The following is a 19,832-nucleotide window of genomic DNA, read 5'->3' as shown; positions in this document are numbered from 1 at the left end:
TTTATGGTTCACAACCTCACTGCTAACTGCTAAGTAAAATCATCTAAGTGACGCACATTTTACTTTAGGCAGTTGAAATAACAGGACATTTATTAAATATACAGTATACAAAGGCTGGTAAACGAACATAGCATATTTCATCTCTATTGCACCCAAGGGAATATTTTATGCTAGAAATAGGCTAGTCACCATAGAAACCTAGGGTGCACAGCAAATGCATATGAGTTTATTGGTCAGATGAGATGGATTGTTTTTTTGTTTCCCATTTCAGTTATCTTCCTACTGGTGTGTTGACATTGAGAAAATTTAGCAAAATCGGCAAGTAGAGAATACAAGAAAATATAAAACAATTGTAATAATGCAACATGTATTTATTAAATTCTACACAGTCAGCATCTCTACAATAGAAATGACATTTTTAGTATTTTTTTCTAGATGTGTAATGTTAAATAAAACAAATACTTTCTACGTGTTGTAAAGTAAGTATTGAAACGCTAAAAGGCCAAAAAGAAACCATTTAGAATACTCAAATCTTCAGTGGTTCGATTTTTAGACATTGGAACGCTCTACTGGTCCTTCAGCATTGTAACAATATGCTCTCGCTGCCATTTACACAGAGACCTGTGCTGCTGCTTTCACTAAAGGTTTTAAGGCACCAAGGTCCCCCAAGAGAGAGGATAACCCCACACAGTACCACTGATCTCCACTACGAGCTGCAGGGGCACTGAATGACTCCATTTCCACTCCCGCCGTGGCCAGCAAACCTGAGGAAAGAGTGGGAGACAGTCAAGGTAAAATACGTGTCAACAGTTATTCTGCTCATCTTGCAAGCTTGCTGTCAAGTGCGAACTTGGTGTAAACACATCCTGATGGTAAAAGGCAGAACAAGTAAGAGTTAAGAATGCAGACTGAAAAGAGAAATCATTCACGTTTGATTATGTCAAATAAGTAACAAATAAGGCGGTATACCTTGCTAATCTTGTGCTGAATAGACAGAAGAATGGCTCAATTTAGTCAATAGTGAGGTTACAATGTGAAAAATAGCTTTATCACCAGTCACAGAGGGCAGGAGCGGAGGAGACGCCACGGCCTTGAAGAACAGCAGGTTGCCAGTGAGAGAGACCGGCTGTCGGAACACGCTGCGATTCAGCTCCAACAAGACTGGTACTCCTCCCTGTACTGAACCAGTAGCTCTGTAGCTGGAGCCATTGACAGAGATCTCCACCTCACATGCACCTTGAGTCAGACCCTCACTGTGGTTTCTGGTTACCTGAGATTTTTTTTTAAAGAATGTCATCCATCTCAAATAAGATTATTTATTTATATTACACAAGATAGGTCATTAATAAAATATGACCTTCAGCCAAGTGTCAATGGTGGCCATTTTACCGTGATTCCAGATTCCTTGGCCAGGGTCAGTGAATTGACCAGGTTGGGGCAACTCTGGGACCCATCACTAAGTAATCCAACCATTACTGCTGAGGTCATGTAAGCGGAGGAATCTTTCAAGCAGTCTCCTAGGTTGTGATAAAAATAATAGACCATGTTCAGTTTGCATGGCCAGAGAGCCCACACTTTCGTGATTTACACCATTATGCCACCAGGGGTAGACAAACCAAAGCACAACAAAAGCTTCCACTAATATATGTGTGCTTGAATGGCATCCAAAAATGGCATCAATCGTCTCCTTTACCCTATGATCACTGATCTGAGAACAGTGGTCATGTAATGTTAACACATCTTTTCATCTATCAAGCCTGATCAGCAGTTTCAGAGAAAATTAAGCAACTGAATGATATTAGGACACAGTCTAATGCCTGGCAGTGCTTACCTTGAGTTATGATTTGGACTTGGCTGAAGGGTTGTTTAGAGGTGGTGCATGATTTCAGGGCTGCTCCTATGGCCTCTCCAAGTTTGATCCACTGGTGAGACTCTGGGGTGAATGTGCTTGCCAAAACCTGGGCATTCACCTGCACACACCAAATTGCACATGTAACCTATCAAAAAAAGTAATACATCTGCACCATTGAGAGCATCTTGACGGGTTGCATCACCGCTTGGTATGACAACTGCTTGGCATCCGACCACAAGGTGCTACAGAAGCTTCTATACCAGGTGCCATCCAGGTCTTCTATACCAGGCAGTGTCCGAGGAAGGCCCTAAAATTGGTCAGACTCCAGCCACCCAAGTCACAGACTGTTCTCTGCTACCACACAGAAAGCAGTACCGATTCACCAAGTCTGGAACCAACAGGACCCTGAAAATCTTCTACCCGCAGACATAAGACTGCTAAAAGGTTATTTAAATATCTAACCATATAGCTACCCAGACTATCTACATTGACCCTTTTAGCACAAACATTTTTTTACTCATCAAATACGCTGCTGCTACGGTTTATTCCTAGTTACATGAACCGATCCACCTCGGACCCCTGCACATCGACTCGGTACTGGTACCCCGTGTATATAGCTAAGTTATTGTTACTCGTTGTGTATTTATTATTACGTGTTTTACTTTTCTATTATTTCTCTATTTTCTTTCTCTGCATTGTTGGGATGGGCCCGTAAGTAAGCTTTTCACTGTTCGTAAACAGGTGGAGCCTGCAACATGGTTTCAATAGTCAAATTCGATCTCCAGCTGTCACATATTAATGAACATGTTGGGAGTCGGGATGAGACAGGCAGGCAGCTTTTCTCAGTGAGTGGAAATCATGAATCAGCGTTATATATACATACATACATACATACATACATACACATCCGGTCACACAACTGGTTAGAACTCCTACTCATTCAAGGGTTTTTCTTTATTTTGACCGTTTTCTACATTGTAGAATAATAGTGAAGACATCAAATCTATTAAATAACATTAAATCATGTAGTAACCAAAAAAAGTGTTAAACAATGCAAAATAGATTTTATATTTGAGATTCTTCAAAGTAGCTACCCTTTGCCTTGACAACTTTGCACACTTTTAGCATTTTCTCAACCAGCTTCACCTGGAATGCTTTTACAACAGTCCAAATATATTGAGCACTTGTTGGCTGTTTTTCCTTCACTCTGTGGTCCAACACATCCCAAACACTTTTCTGGTCACTACATGATTCAATGTGTGATATTTCAAAGTTTTGAAAATAGTAAAAATAAAGAAAAACCCTGGAATGAGTAGGTGTGTCCAAACTTTTGTCTGGTACTGTGTATATATAATAATATATATATATATATATATATATATATATATATATATATATATATATATATATATATATATATAGAAATTATTTATATATTTATAGAAATAAATATGTATATATATTTATATATTTATATATATTTATAGAAATATATATATTTATAGAAATTATTTATATATATTTATAGAAATTATTTATATATATTTATAGAAATTATTTATATACATTTATAGAAATTATTTATATATATTTATAGAAATTATTTATATATATTTATAGAAATTATTTATATATATTTATAGAAATGATTTATATATAAATAAATATATAATAAATATAATAAATATAATACACACATATATATATATATATATACATACACATATATATATATATATATTCATAAAATAAAGAAAAACCCTGGAATGAGTAGGTGTGTCCAAACTTTTGTCTGGTACTGCATATATATATATATATATAAATAAATATATATGTAATATATAAATAAATAAAAATAAATATATATGTAAATAAATATAAATATATATATATGTAAATAAATATAAATATATATATACACACCAAACAGGTAAAACAAAGTGCAGCTAGTTTGCTGTCTTTCCAGCTTCCGTTTGGAGAGATTATGTTAGATGTGCCTTTGGCTAGCTCTTCTGAACAGCCTCCTAATGAGAGAGCACTTCTATGCCAGGTGAAATCTCGCCTCATTAGCTCATTGGATGTATCCAAATAAATGTCACTAGGAAACAGCTTATACAACTGCAAATGCAGCTACTTTGTTGTTATTCTGGATACACTGTTTGACATGACTGTGAGTTAGGGAAAGGGGAATACCAAGTCAGTTGTCTGGCCCGCTGGGCACTTCATTCTGGCACACGAGACATTCAAAAAAAAAAAAAAAACATTGGTATCCAATTGGCAGTTACAGTCTTGTCCCATTGCTGCAACTCCTGTATGGACTCGGGAGAGGTGAAGGTCGAGAGCCGAGAGTCTTCAGAAACACGACCCAACCAAGCCGCACTGCTTCTTGAAACAATGCCCGCTTCCCCTGGAAGCCAGCCACACCAATGTGTCAGAGGAAACATAGTACACCTGGCGACCGCGTCAGCGTGCATGCGCCCGGCCCGCCAAACCCTCTCCTAACCCGGACGACGCTTGGCCAATTGGGCGTCGCCTCATGGGTCCCCCAGTCACAGCCAGCTGTGACACAGCCTGGGATCGAACCGGGTCTGTAGTGATGCCTTAGACCCCTGCACCACTCGGGAGGCCCCCGCAAATGGATTTTTACAAACAATTGGTCCCCAAAAAAATGCAGCCCTCTGTTGAATTTCAGAATCCCGATGTGGCCCCCGAGCCAAAAAGTTTGTCAACCCCTACTCTAACCACTAGGCTACCTGCCATATTTGGCTAGCTAGCAACCAAGGGATAAGAACGTTGCCAGTCAGTATGGCAATATAACATTTAGAACGAACGACTGGGTCGCTTCCATAGATACAGAACAAAAAGACTAAACGACTGGGTCGCGTCTCTGGCAACAGAACCGATAGAAATAAAGATCAGCAGGCTTGGGTAGCAACCCTAGATTTGTGTCGGGACTATACCTTGTGGAAAGATGAAATTGTATGAATAAATTAATCAAAATAACATTTTTAATGAATATATGAATCATTATTTGAATATGTTGGTAACCCATGGTATAAAAAATTGATAATGCCTTCGAAACCGCTGTTTGGAGGATATATTGGCACGGTCTTCGTCTTGGGCCTAACAACACCTGTCCCAATGTCCTCCAAACACCAGCTTCTCAGGCATTTTCACTTAAACATACCACGGCATTATCACTTAAATATACCATGGCAATCAGTATTCAGTGCTCGAACCACCCGGTTTATAATTTGGAATGAGGACCGAAAAGTGTATCAAGAAGCTCTATTGCATTGAGATGCATTGTTTTTGCCCAACCGGTTTTACTACACAGCATGTGTAAAACGAACTAACCAAACAACCAACCGGACCCTGAACAGCTTCTACCCCCAAGCCATAAGACTGCTAAATAGTTAACCAAAAACCTTCCCGGACTATCTGCATTGACCTGAAACAAGAAGCTCCCACGCTGAGGTCTGTCCAACGCTGGTCCGACCAAGCTGATTCCACACTCCAAGATTGCTTCCATCACGTGGACTGGGACATGTTTCGTATTGAGTCAGGCAACAACATTGACGAATACGCTGATTCAGTGTGCGAGTTCATTAGAACGTGCGTTGAAGATGTCATTCCCATAGCAACGATTAAAACATTCCCTAACCAGAAACCGTGGATTGATGGCAGCATTCGCGTGAAACTGAAAGCGCGAACCACTGCTTTTAATCAGGGCAAGGTGACTGGTAATATGACCGAATACAAACAGTGCAGCTATTCCCTCCGTAAGGCTATCAAACAAGCTCAGCGTCAGTATAGAGACAAAGTAGAATCTCAAGTCAACGGCTCAGACACAAGAGGTATGTGGCAGGGTCTACAGTCAATCACGGACTATAAGAAGAAATCCAGCTCAGTCACGGACCAGGATGTCTTGCTCCCAGGCAGACTAAATAACTTTTTTGCCCGCTTTGAGGACAATACAGTGCCACTGACACGGCCTGCAACGGAAACATGCGGTCTCTCCTTCACTGCAGCCGAGGTGAGTAAAACATTTAAACGTGTTAACCCTCGCAAGGCTGCAGGCCCAGACGGCATCCCCAGCCGCGCCCTCAGAGCATGCGCAGACCAGCTGGCTGGTGTGTTTACGGACATATTCAATCAATCCCTATACCAGTCTGCTGTTCCCTAGGTCTCGACCCCGCCCTGTGCAACTGGGTACTGGACTTCCTGACGGGCCGCCCCCAGGTGGTGAGGGTAGGCAACAACATCTCCACCCCGCTGATCCACAACACTGGGGCCCCACAAGGGTGCGTTCTGAGCCCTCTCCTGTACTCCCTGTTCACCCACGACTGCGCAGCAACGCACGCCTCCAACTCAATCATCAAGTTTGTGGACGACACAACAGTGGTAGGCTTGATTACCAACAACGACGAGACGGCCTACAGGGAGGAGGTGAGGGCCCTCGGAGTGTGGTGTCGGGACAATAACCTCACACTCAACGCCAACAAAACTAAGGAGATGATTGTGGACTTCAGGAAATAGCAGAGGGAACACCCCCCTATCCACATCGATGGAACAGTAGTGGAGAGGGTAGTAAGTTTTAAGTTCCTCGGCATACACATCACAGACAAACTGAATTGGTCCACTCACACAGACAGCATCGTGAAGAAGGCGCAGCAGCGCCTCTTCAACCTCAGGAGGCTGAAGAAATTCGGCTTGTCACCAAAAGCACTCACAAACTTCTACAGATGCACAATCGAGAGCATCCTGGCGGGCTGTATCACCGCCTGGTATGGCAACTGCTCCGCCCACAACCGTAAGGCTCTCCAGAGGGTAGTGAGGTCTGCACAACGTATCACCGGGGGCAAACTACCTGCCCTCCAGGACACCTACACCACCCGATGTTACAGGAAGGCCATAAAGATCATCAAGGACAACACACACCCGAGCCACTGCCTGTTCACCCCGCTATCATCCAGAAGGCGAGGTCAGTACAGGTGCATCAAAGCTGGGACCGAGAGACTGAGAAACAGCTTTTATCTCAAGGCCATCAGACTGTTAAACAGCAACCACTAACATTGAGTGGCTGCTGCCAACACACTGACTCAACTCCAGCCACTTTAATAATGGGTATTGATGGGAAAGGATGTAAAATATATCACTAGCCACTTTAAACAATGCTACCTAATATAATGTTTACATAGCCTACATTATTCATCTCATATGTATACGTATATACTGTACTCTATCATCTACTGCATCCTTATGTAATAAATGTATCACTAGCCACTTTAACTATGCCACTTTGTTTACATACTCATCTCATATGTATATACTGTACTCGATACCATCTACTGTATCTTGCCTATGCTGCTCTGCACCATCACTCATTCATATATCTTTATGTACATATTCTTTATCCCCTTACACTGTGTATAAGAAATTAGTTTTGGAATTGTTAGTTAGATTACTTGTTGGTTAGCACAAGCATTTCGCTACACTCGCATTAACATCTGCTGACCATGTGTATGTGACAAATATAATTTGATTTGATCCCTTTTGCATTACCTCTTTTGACTCATCACATGCTGCTGCTACTGTTTATTATCTATCCTGTTGCCTAGTCACTTTATCCCTACCTATATGTACATATCTACCTCAATTACCTTGTACCTCTGCACATGGACTACCAGTACTAAGTCGGTGTATATAGACAAGTTTTCGTTACTTATTGTGTATTTATTCCATGTGTTATTATTTTTATATTATTTCCCACTTTTTCTCTCTGCATTGTTGGGAAGGATCCGTAAGAAAGCATTTCACTGGTAGTCTACACCGGTTTACGAAGCATGTGACAAATAAAATGCGATAAAATGCGAACATTATTGCAAAGTATGACTCAATATTGAAGATACATTCTTGCAACAAAACTATCATTAGAATCCTTTGTGAACAACCTTGAGGGTTACATTTTGTGTTACATTGTTACGAACACGTTCAATTTGTGAACGTTTCAAGGTCTGAAGGGAACAGTTTTTCTAACCATAAGCAACACTGAAACAATCAAAGAAAAAACCTATTAGAGTAGGGCACCTATAGGCATTTGCTTGACTGTAATAGAAGAGAAGAACTCACTGCTCCAACCAAGCTCTTGCCCATCACCATGTCCACAATCTGCAGAGCGATGTCCTGCCCACAGCGTGCCTGGGCCTCCTTTGTACTGGCACCCAGGTGAGGACAGCTAATCACATTGGGATGGTTCACCAGGGCACGGTTCTTTGGGGGTTCCTGAGAACGAATGTAACGCCATGATGTAAGTGAGACTGGCAATATTGAAGGGAAGACAAGTAAAATAAAATAAATTAATACAACGTGATTATTTTTTAGTTGTAAATTAGATTTAATATTGCAGATATATTGTGGCTTCTATCAATGTAATTGTCTGCATAATTTCCAATCCCCCATATATTTTTGTAAATAAATATGGATATATTTTGTAAATAAATATATACACTACCATTTGGGGTCACTTAGAAATTCTTGTTTTTGAACGAAAAGCACATTTTTTGTCCGTCAACAGTGAAGAGGCGACTCCGGGATGTTGGCCTTCTCGGCAGAGTTGCAAAGAAAAAGACACATCTCAGACTGGCCAATAAAAAGAAAATATTAAGATGGGCAAAAGAACACAGACACTGGACAGAGGAACTCTGCCTAGAAGGCCAGCATCCCGGAGTCGCCTCAGTTGTTCCCCGGGGCCTTCCACTCCTCTTTCTATTCTGGTTAGGGCCAGTTTGCGCTGTTCTGTGAAGGGAGTACACAGCGCTGTACGAAATCTTCCGTTTCTTGGCAATTTCTCGCATGGAATAGCCTTCAATTCTCAGAACACGAATAGACTGATGACTTTCAGAAGACAGTTCTTTGTTTCTGGCCATTTTGAGCCTGTAATCGAACCCACAAATGCTGAAGCTACAGATAGTCAACTAGTCTAAAGGACAGTTTTATTGCTTCTTTAATAAATCAGCACAGCCGTTTTCAGCTGTGCTAACATAACCGCAAAAGGGTTTTCTAATGATCAATTAACCTTTTAAAATGATCAACTTGGATTAGCTAACAAAAGTAATGGTTGCTGATAATGGGCCTCTAAACTTATGTAGATATTCCATTAAAATTCAGCCGTTTCCAGCTACAATAGTAATTTACAACATTAACAATGCCTACACTGTATTTGTGATCAATTTTATGTTAATTTAATGGACAATTTTTTTTTTTGCTTTTCTATCAAAACCAAGGAAATTTCGAAGTGACCGTCAGTGTAAATATATTTTTTCTTTGTTATTTTCCCCCAAACCCTCCCCCCTAATTGGAGTAAACTAATGGTCAACAGCAGTTTGGCTTCTACTTCCAGCGTATACATACATTTTACAGAAAGTATATTTTGGTTTAGTTAACTTGTTTGTTTTTAGTCCCATCCTTCAGCTACCCTCAACCCCTCCCATCCATCTATATAGACCATCCGGTTTTGATTTCTATTTGCCATATATTGTTCAACTCTCCTATTTCACAAAAGTTCTGAACCTTGTTCTCATAGTTTCTACAGATTGTAAATTAAAGATGATTTAATAACACTCAGCAAAAATTGATTAACTATGACTTTTCGAATCACCTAGCATTGCTATTTGCAGAGTTAGCTTCAGGTAAATGTTGCATTTCTTCAGCCATTCTTGAACTTACAATCAAAAATAATCTAAATGTGGACAGTCCCAAAACAAATTATCTACTGAAATATGCAGAGCTGGGATGGTGGTATCCCCATATACAGTACCAGTCAAAAGTTTGGACACACCTACTCATTCAAGGGTTTTTCTTTATGTTTTACTATTTTCTACCTTGTAGAATAATAGTGAAGACATCAAACCTATGAAACAACACATATGGAATCATGTAGTAACCAAAAGTATTAAACAAATCAAAATATATTTTATATTCTTCAAAGTATCCAGCCTTTGCCTTGATGACAGGTTTGCACACTTGGCATTCTCTCAACCACCTTCACGAGGTAGTTACCTGGAATGCATTTCAATTAACAGGTGTGCCTTGTTAAAACTGAATTTGTGGAATTTCTTTCCTTCTTAATGCATTTGAGCCAATCAGTTGTGTTGTAACATGGTAGGGGTGATTTACCAAATAAGGCTATCTTCTGTATAAGACCAAGTCCATATTATGGCAAGAAAAACTCAAATAAGCAAAGAAAAACAATAGTCCATCATTACTTTAAGACATTAAGGTCAGTCAATATGGACAATTTCAAGAATTTTGAAAGTTTCTTTAAGTGCAGTCGCAAAAAACATCATAGTTACCTCTGCTGCAGAGGATAAGTTCATTACAGTTACCAGCCTTAGAAATTGTATCCCAAATAAATACTTCAGAGTTCAAGTAACAGACACATCTCAACATCAACTGTTCAGAAGAGACTGTGTGAATCAGGCCTTCATGGTCGAATTGCTGCAAAGAAACCACTACTAAAGAACTCAGATAAGAAAAAGACTTGCTTGGGCCAAGAAACACGAGCAATGGACATTAGACTGGTGGAAATCTGTCCTTTGGTCTGATGAGTCCAAATGTGATATTCTTGGTTCCAACCGCCGTGTCTTTGTGAGACGCAGAGTAGGTGAACGGATGATCTCCACATGTGTGGTTCACACCATGAAGCATGGAGGAGGAGGCGTGATGGTGCTTTTCTGGTGACACGGTCTGTGATATATTTAGAATTCAAGGCACACTTAACCAGCATGGCTACCACAGCATTCTGCAGCGATATGCCATCCCATCTGGTTTGCACTTAGTGGGACTATCATTTGATTTTCAACAGGACAATAACCAAACACACCTCCAGGCTTTGTAAGGGCTATTTGACCAAGAAGGAGAGTGATGGTGCTGCATCAGATGACCTGGCCTCCACAATCACCTGACGTCAACCCAAGTGAGATGGCTTGGGATGAGTTGGACCGCAGAGTGAAGGACCGCAGCATTCCAGGTGAAGCTGGTTGAGAAAAAGCCAAGAGTGTGCAAAGCTGTCATCAAGGCAAAGGGTGGCTACTTTGAAGAATCTAAAATCTAAAATACATTTTTATTTGATTAACACTTGTTTGGTTACTACACGATTCCATGTGTTATTTCAATGTAGAAAACAGTAAAAATAAAGAAAAACCCTTAAATTAGTAGATGTGTCCAAACTTTTGACAGGTACTGTACATACAGTGCAGACCCTTTGCTATGAGTCATGAAATTGAGCTCAGGTCCATCCTGTTTCCATTGATCATCCTTGAAATGTTTCTACAACCTGATTGGAGTCCACCTGTGGTAAATTCAATTGATGGGACATGTGGAAAGGCACACACCTGTCTACATAAGGTCCCACAGTTGACAGTGCATGTCAGAGCAAAAACCAAGCCATGAGGTCGAAGGAATTGTCCGTAGAGCTCCGAGAAAGGATTGTGTCAAGGCACAGATAAAGGGAAGGGTATCCAAACATTTCTGCAGCATTGAAGGTCCACCAAAATACAGTGGCCATCATTTTTAAATGGAATTAGTTTGGAACAATCAAGATTCTTCCTATAGCTGGCCAACATGGACAAATTGAGCAATTGGGGGAGAAGGGCCTTGGTCATGGAGGTGACCAAGAACCCGATGCTCACTCGGACAGAGCTCCAGAGTGCCTCTGTGGAGATGGGAGAACCTTCCAGAAGGACAACCAGCTCTGTAGCACTCCACCAATCAAGTAGAGTGGCCAGACGGAAGCCACTCCTCAGTAAAAGGCACATGACAGCCCACTTGGAGTGAAAGGACACTCAGACCATGAGAAACAAAATTCTCTGGTCTGATGAAACCAAGATTGAACTCTTTGGCCTGAATGCCAAGCGTTGTCTGGAAGAAACCTGGCAGCATCCCCAGGTTGAAGCATGGTGGTTGCAGCATCATGCTCTGGGATGTTTCTCAGCAGCAGGGAATGGGAGACTAGTCAGGATCGAGGGAAAGATGAACGGGCTCCCGAGTGGTACAGCGGTCTAAGGCACTGCATCTCAGTGCTAGAGGCGTCACTACAGACACCCTGGTTCGAATCCAGGCTGTATTACAACCGGCCGTGATACGGAGTCTCATAGGACGGTGCACAATTGGCCCAGCATCGTCAGTTTGTCCGGTGTAGGCCAAATCAAATTTCATTGGTCACATGCAGATGTTATTGCGAGTGTAGTGAAATGCTTAAAAAAAACGGAATACTGCAAAGTTTCCTAAGGACTAAAAATGAGGCAGCCCTCTCTGTATGTGCCATCCTCACAAATTTGTATTTACAATGACGGCCTTTGTTCTTTACTGACTTGTTTGGTCAAATAAATAAAAACAGAGATTCTCGATGAAAACCTGCTCAGAGCGCTCACAATCTCTGACTGGGGCGAAGGCTCATCTTCCAACAGAACAACGACCCTAAGCACACAGCCAAGACAACGCAGGAGTGGCTTCGGGACAAGTCTCTGAATGTCCTTGACTGGACCAGCCAGAGCCTGGACATTAACCCGATCTAACATCTCTGGAGAGACCTGAAAAAAGCTGTGCGGCGACGCTCCCCATTCCAACCTGACAGAGCATGAGAGGATCTGCAGAGAAGAATGGGAGAAAGTCCCCAAATACAGGTGTGCCAAGCTTGTAGCGTCATACCCAAGAAGACTTGAGACTGTAATCGCGTCAAAGGTGCTTCAACCCATCTGGACAAGAGGAGTACCTATGAAAGAATGCTGTTCATTGACTACAGCTCAGCATTCAACACCATAGTACCTTCCAAGCTCAAGGCCCTGGGTCTGAACCCCACCCTGTGCAACTGGGTCCTGACGGGCCACCGCCAGGTGGTGAAGGTAGGACACCACACCTTCACTTTGCTGATCCTCAACACTGGGGCCCCACAAGGGTGCGTGCTCAGCCCCCTCCTGTGCTCCCTGTTTTCCTATGACTGCGTGGCCAAGCAGGCCTCCAGCTCAATCATCAATTTTGCAGACGACACAACAGTAGTAGGCTTGATTACCAACAATGACGAAACAGCCTACAAAAGGAGGTGAGGGCTCTGGGAGTGTGGTGCCAGGAAAATAATCTCTTATTCAACGTCAATAAAACAAAAGAGATGATCATGGACTACAGGAAACAGCGGAGGGAGCACCCCCCATCCACATCAACGGTACCACAGTGGATAAGGTGGAAAGCTTCAAGTTCCTCGACGTACACGTCGCTGACAAACTGAAATGGTCCATCCACATACTCTTCAACCTCAGGAGGCTGATTTTTTTTTTGCTTGGCACCTAAAGCCCTCACAATCTCTTACAGATGCACAATTGAGAGCATTCTGTAGGGCTGGATCACCACCTGGTACAGCAACTGCACAGCCCGCAACCTCTGGGCTCTCCAGAGGGTGGTGCTGTCTGCCCAATGAATCACCGCGGGCAAACTACTTGCCCACCAGGACACCTACAATACCCGATGTCGCAGGAAGGCCAAAAAGCTGATCAAGGACAACAACCACACAAGCCACTGCCAATTCACCCTGCTATCATCAAGAAGGCGAGGTCAGTGCAGGTGCATCGGACAGAGACTGAAAAACAGCTTCTATCTCAAGGCCATCAGACTGTTAAATAGCCATCACTAGCACATTAGAGGCTGCTGACTATATACATAGACTTGAAATCACTGGCCACTTTAATAAATGGAACACTAGTCACTTTAATAATGTTTACATATTTTGCATCACTCATCTCTTATGTATATACTGTATTCTATTATATATCTTAGTCTATGCCGCTCTGACATTGCTCGTTCATATATTTATATATTCTTAATTCCATTCCTTTACTTAGATTTGTGTGTATTGGGTATATGTTGTGAAATGTTTAGACATTACTTGTTCGATGTTACTGCAATGTCTGAGGTAGAAACACAAGTATTTCGCTACACCCGCAATAACATCTGCTAAACATGTGTATGTGACCAATCAATTTGACTTGGATTTGTACTGAGTAAAGGGTTTGAATACTTATATAAAATGTGATAATTCAGTTGTTATTTTTTATCAATATTCAAAAATGTCTAAAAACCTGGTTTTGCTTTGTTATTATTGTTATTATATCTTTATTGCACAGACAAGTTCCTTACTTTCTCCCTCTAACACTTTTGCGGTAATGCTCCAATGAGTTGGTTGTAATTTTGGATAGAGCAGACATTTCATATATATTTTTGTTAGCTGCATGTGTGACATAACTCCAACAGTCCTATTTATGATATAATTTACAAAGATTATACCTTTTTTTGATTCCCAAAATACATGTATGTTTTCTATTAATTAGTATATTTGAGTTTAACCATAGTATTTGTTGTAATAATTGTCTTTTCTGGTGGATTAAACTGAAATTGCAACCAACTTTCTATGGCTTGTTTTAAAAATGATGTGACGTGGTATTCTTGCCTCGACAAAAACATCAAGGCCAGCCCCTCCACACTGTCTAGACTCCAAAGCTCTGAGGAGAGCATCCTCATCGATGATGCCCCCGCGTGCACAGTTCACGACCTTTACACCTTTCTTGCACTTGGCAAATGACGTGTCGTTCAGTAGTCCTAGGAGAAACAACAATTTAACCTCAAGTGGAAAATAATGGGTTTTTTGTTTGATAATCGATCTAATCACTTTATACCCTCCAGTACCACAACCATGCCACCTCTATAAAACTCACCAGCTGTAGAAGGCATGAGAGGAGTGTGGACAGTGATGTAATCACACTTGGGCCACAGCTGCTCCAGGGACATCTGCTCGACCCCCCAGGTAGCAGTCACCTCAGGAGGGGTGATTGGATCATAGCCGATGGTCTGTCGAAAGCAAATTCAGTTACCATGATCGTGCTACAGTAGGCAGCTTTTAAAGATCGTTTTACTTTTCAGAGGATTATGAACCAACCTTCATGCCAAAGGACTGCATTCTGGAGGCGACTTCCTTTCCAATTCTTCCAAGTCCAACTATTCCAAGTATTTTGCCGTACAGCTCTGTGCCCATGAACTGAAAAATCATTAACACAACTTTGACCCAGGTCCCTGAAGAGTTTGAGACACCATAGATTTACAAATCAGATTGAATTATTGATGATTGGATGGACACTGGGGCAGACCAAGTGAGAGTAATTGCTTTGTGTGTCAAAATAAAAGGGAAACCAAAATACTCTTCACCTTCTTACGATCCCAGTTCCCTGCTTTCATGGACATGGCTGCTTGGGGCACATGTCTAGGAAGGGAATGGTTTTGAATTAAGTTATATCAAACCTTCCTGTAAAAGTAGGATGAAAAGGACAGATGGGGGTGTATAGTGCAAAGCAGTGTCTAACCAATACCATGAACTAGGCCCGAGAGGTATTCTGTATCATCTGTTGTATTGTCTTACCTTGAGAGGCTCATCAACAGGGTGCATGTCAGCTCTGCAGCACTGATGGTGTTGCCACTTGGTGTGCTAGAAGAGGGTAATGACACATACAATAGTCTAATATTCAGGGAAAAGACTGATCTGTGGTGATTTGATTTAGACATACAGTTGAAGTCAGAAGTTTACATACACATAGTCATTAAAATTCATTTTTCAACAACTCCACACATTTGTTAACAAACTATAGTTTTGGCAAGTAGGTTAGGACATCTACTTTGTGCATGACAAGTAATTTTTCCAACAATTGTTTACACAGATTATTTCACTTATAATTCACTATATCACAATTCCAGTGGGTCAGAAGTTCACATACACTACATTGACTGTGCCTTTAAACAGCTTGGAAAATTCCAGAAAATTATGTCTTGGCTTTAGAAGCTTCTGATAGGCTAATTTACATAACATGAGTCAATTGGTGGTGTGCCTGTGGATGTATTTCAAGGCCAACCTTCTAACTCAGTGCCTCTTTGCTTGACATCATGGGAAAATCAAAAGAAATCAGCCAAGACCTCAGAAAAACAATTGTAGACCTCCACAAGTCTGGTTCATCCTTGGGAGCAATTTCCAAATGTCTGAAGGTACCACGTTAATCTGTACAAACAATAGTACGCAAGTATAAACACCATGGGACCACGCAGCCGTCATACCGCTCAGGAAGGAGACGCATTCTGTCTCCTAGAGATGAACGTGCTTTGGTGTGAAAAGTACAAATCAATCCCAGAACAAAAGCAAAGGACCTTGTGAAGATGCTGGAGGAAACAGGTACAAAAGTATCTATATCCACAGTAAAACAAGTCCTATATCGACATAACCTGAAATGCCGCTCAGCAAGGAAGAAGCCACTGCTCCAAAACCACCATAAAAACGCCAGACTACTGTTTGTAACTGCACATGGTTTGGCCATAATGACCATCGTTATGTTTGGAGGGAAAAGGGGGAGGCTTGCAAGCCGAAGAACACCATCCCAACCGTCAAGCACAGGGGTGGCAGCATCATGTTGTGGGGGTGCTTTGCTGCAGAAATGACTGGTGCACTTCACAAAATAGATGGCATCATGAGGTAGGAAAATTATGTTGATATATTGAAGCAACATCTCAAGGCTTCAGTCAGGAAGTTAAAGCTTGGTCGCAAATAGGTCTTCAAAATAAACAATGACCCCAAGCATACTTCCAAAGTGGTGTCAAAATGGCTTAAGGACAGCAATGTCAAGGTATTCGAATGGCCATCACAAAGCCCCGACTTCAATCCTATAGAAAATTTGTGGGCAGAACTGAAAAAGTGTGTGCGAGCAAGGAGGCCTACAAGCCTGACTCGGTTACACCAGCTCTGTCAGGAGGAATGGGACAAAATTCACCCAACTTATTGTGGGAAGCTTGTGGAAGGTTACCCAAAAAATTTGACCCAAGTGAAACAATTTTAAGGCAATGCTACCAAATACTGATTGAGTGTATGTAAACTTCTGACCCACTGGGAATGTGATGAAAGAAATCAAAGCTGAAATAAATCACTCTCTACTATTATTCTTGACATTTCACATTCTTAAAATGAAGTGGTGATCCTAACTGACGTAAGGCAGGGAATTATTACTAGGATTAAATGTCAGAAATTGTGAAAAATTTACTTTAAATATGTTTGGCTAAGGTGCATGTAAACTTCTGACTTCAACTGTAAGAGTTTCCTTAAAACGATACACGGCTGTATCAACGACTTAACGAATGACACTATTATTTTGCAAACTTACTTCATGACAATTATGCCCTTTATAGTAGCAGCATCCACATCCACATTGTCAACGCCAGTCCCAGCTCTTCCAATGATTTTGAGGTTACCAGCAGCGTTGATGACATCAGCTGTCACCTTTGTTGCTGATCGAACCAGCAGGCCATCATAGTCCTGGAGGTGGATAGAAAAAGGAAAAAAAGATGATATGCATAGTTATGCCAGTGCATGACAAAAGTATATATTGTTCACTGGAGTAATTTGATGAGATAAGGAATGAGCTTATATAGTTGGAATTTTTGCATTAATCAAACATTCGTTATTGATTTGGCATCACATGATGTCATGAGGAAAACAAGCTAAATATGAGATGAGTCGTCTCTGGTGTGATTGATCAAACTATGTGTAGTCTACATTTTGAACGTACGAGGTAGAACGTGAAGAAAGCCCCAGTCTTAAATGTAATTCTATAGTGTTTATAGACTATAGTCGGCCAAACGAGGGAAATCATTAAATACTTGGTGCAGTTGCATCATATTTCCAAGAAGGCTGTACTACACTGTAGCGTGACACCAAAGAGAGGAGGACGAGACCGCACATGCAAGAATCCACTAAACTGCAACTGCTGTAAATCATCCGCTATATAAAATCCAGTTGTCTGAAACGCAGAAATCATCGGGTTTTTTTCCCCCAGGGGGACTTTTGATGAGGTTATTCAACCAATGACCAAACGCGACATACTTTTTTCAATATTATACATTTGATACCAACTGTGAATTTTTTCAAATTTTAGAAAGACATCGTTGAACAAAAATGCATGTCATGCCTTAAATGTTTATTACGTGGAATTCATGCAAATTTGAAAAAAATATGTAAACTCTTACCTTGATCTCCGCAATCAAGTCATCCTTACTCATATTTTGCTTCTCTGTAACTTGGATTCCATTTTCTTGCAGGATCTTCTTACAACAAGGGTCAACACTTTCACTGATTAAAATGCGTTTGATGGATATTGGGGCCATTTTGCTGTTCTCTCAACCGTTGGGTAAACTTTCACACTTGAATGGTTGAACCCTTTTTCGTAAACTGATGGACACGCTGAAAAGTTCTCTGAGTTCAGTTGGTTTTGAATAAAATAAAATACTCGGCTAAGGACTGCCCCCTTTCAAAGTAAACCCGCCTCTTCTCATCTCCAGTTTTCTGACGTGATGCTGAAACAGGGAGAGACAATATATACTGAAGCTGGAACTACATAAATTATATTTGTTATATTCTTATTGGACCAGAAATACTATGCAATAATCACATGGAAATGTTGTACAATAGTAACACAATTCTGCTGATTATTTGTTTCAAAGACAGATTTTTTTTTATTACAATTTTCAAAACTGAAGAAAATGTGTATTTGAGTGCAAGCCACTCCCTCCCTTAAACATTATACATTTGTAGCTGATTTCTCAAGAACATCAGTTCAAACTTAGTGAAACAGCTTTCAAAATCTGTGATAGGCTTCCTAAATCAAGCACAGACTTAAGCACCTCAATTAGACTGACTGTCAGATGACAGGCCTGTCTCTGTTCGTCGACGCTGTAGTGTCAAACTCCATCCCTAACTTTACCCAGTCTTGCTATGGTCACGCAGTTAGCTGATCTATAATTTCTCCCTTTTAAAAATGCAACATTATGCATCTGGTGGTCTGTGTACTATCCTGAATAGATATCTAGCTTACCTAATTGTATTGTCTATACATGTAGCTGGGCAAGTGTAACAGGGTTATATTGGTGATTCCCCTTGCCACTTTATTGTTAAGCCAATGGGTTTTTGGTTTTAGTTTTGTTTTGCCTTCGCCTTCTCAACATGGCATCTTATTGGCTGGTTTGCGTAGCTTGCTTACGAGGGAGGATGTTTCAGTTAGAATCGTCCCAGTGAACAAGCACCAAATCAGCCAAGTTGTTGGTTGCAAAGCACTGTACGTCAAAAGTGATTTTTATACTCCCAAGTGAGGATTTAAATGTACAATTTATATCAATTTGTTTGTAAATGTTATTCGAACATCACACATAAGATCCAGCGTTTTTTGGTGAATATTTGTTGTGCATTTTGTTGTAGAGAATTCCCGCTAATACTAGCTAGCAATTTACTGTGTCTGGTGGGGGGGGGTTCGTATATTTTGTACAGTGCGTGAGTGCAGAGTTGGACGGTGAGCCGTGCATTGCATGACGTGCAATTTTGTGCTGTTCCTGTCATTATAAATCTCCATGACTGGTGCTTCACGTTGGAGTTCGTGTCGATGATTGATTGTACACAACGCAAGAAGAGTACTGTTACAGTGGTGCCGTGACCGTTCTTCTGGATCGGATCATCCTTCGCTGGATTTCCATCTCAGAACTTCGCCGTGGTTGCCGTTGAAGAATCAGATAAGACGTTGCTGGTGCAGTTTATGGCGATATCGCATTTCGCCACAAGAGGGCGCTGTTGTTTTATTATCGAAATTGATGATTTCTCTGGTTGAGACTCTCTTCACAGATAAATGATATAACTTTTGTGTTACTTGTTTATTTGTAATTCTAACGTATATCTGATATAAGTAGGGTGAGTTTTACCAGTGTACTAGATATAGGTTAGATTATGACATGAGGTTAAAAAATATATATAATTGTTTGCTATTTACATTTGAAAATGAGTGTGTTGATTTCCCATTGTTAAGATGGAAGGTGTTGGGAGAGGTAGGGGTTTCCTGACATTTAATCTGTCATCATC

At 41.0% G+C, this 19,832-nt stretch overlaps 1 protein-coding gene across 1 annotated transcript; it reads right to left on the bottom strand.

Moving 5' to 3' along the window:
- Positions 1 to 144: 144 nt before the first annotated feature.
- phgdh (phosphoglycerate dehydrogenase) lies at positions 145 to 18,240 on the bottom strand. Its single transcript, XM_064975985.1, has 12 exons — positions 17,957 to 18,240; positions 17,095 to 17,246; positions 15,315 to 15,380; positions 15,104 to 15,158; positions 14,838 to 14,936; positions 14,617 to 14,749; positions 14,352 to 14,500; positions 7,985 to 8,137; positions 1,832 to 1,970; positions 1,390 to 1,517; positions 1,054 to 1,270; positions 145 to 764 (listed from the first exon to the last, which is right to left on the bottom strand). The coding sequence occupies exons 1-12, from the start codon at positions 18,092 to 18,094 to the stop codon at positions 610 to 612; spliced, it is 1,584 nt and encodes a 527-aa protein (XP_064832057.1). The 5' UTR covers positions 18,095 to 18,240; the 3' UTR covers positions 145 to 609.
- Positions 18,241 to 19,832: the final 1,592 nt, after the last annotated feature.

Source organism: Oncorhynchus masou, chromosome 10, assembly GCF_036934945.1.
Source record: "Oncorhynchus masou masou isolate Uvic2021 chromosome 10, UVic_Omas_1.1, whole genome shotgun sequence".
Taxonomy (NCBI): Eukaryota; Metazoa; Chordata; class Actinopteri; order Salmoniformes; family Salmonidae; genus Oncorhynchus; species Oncorhynchus masou.
This window is presented reverse-complemented; position numbering and strand designations above follow the sequence as displayed.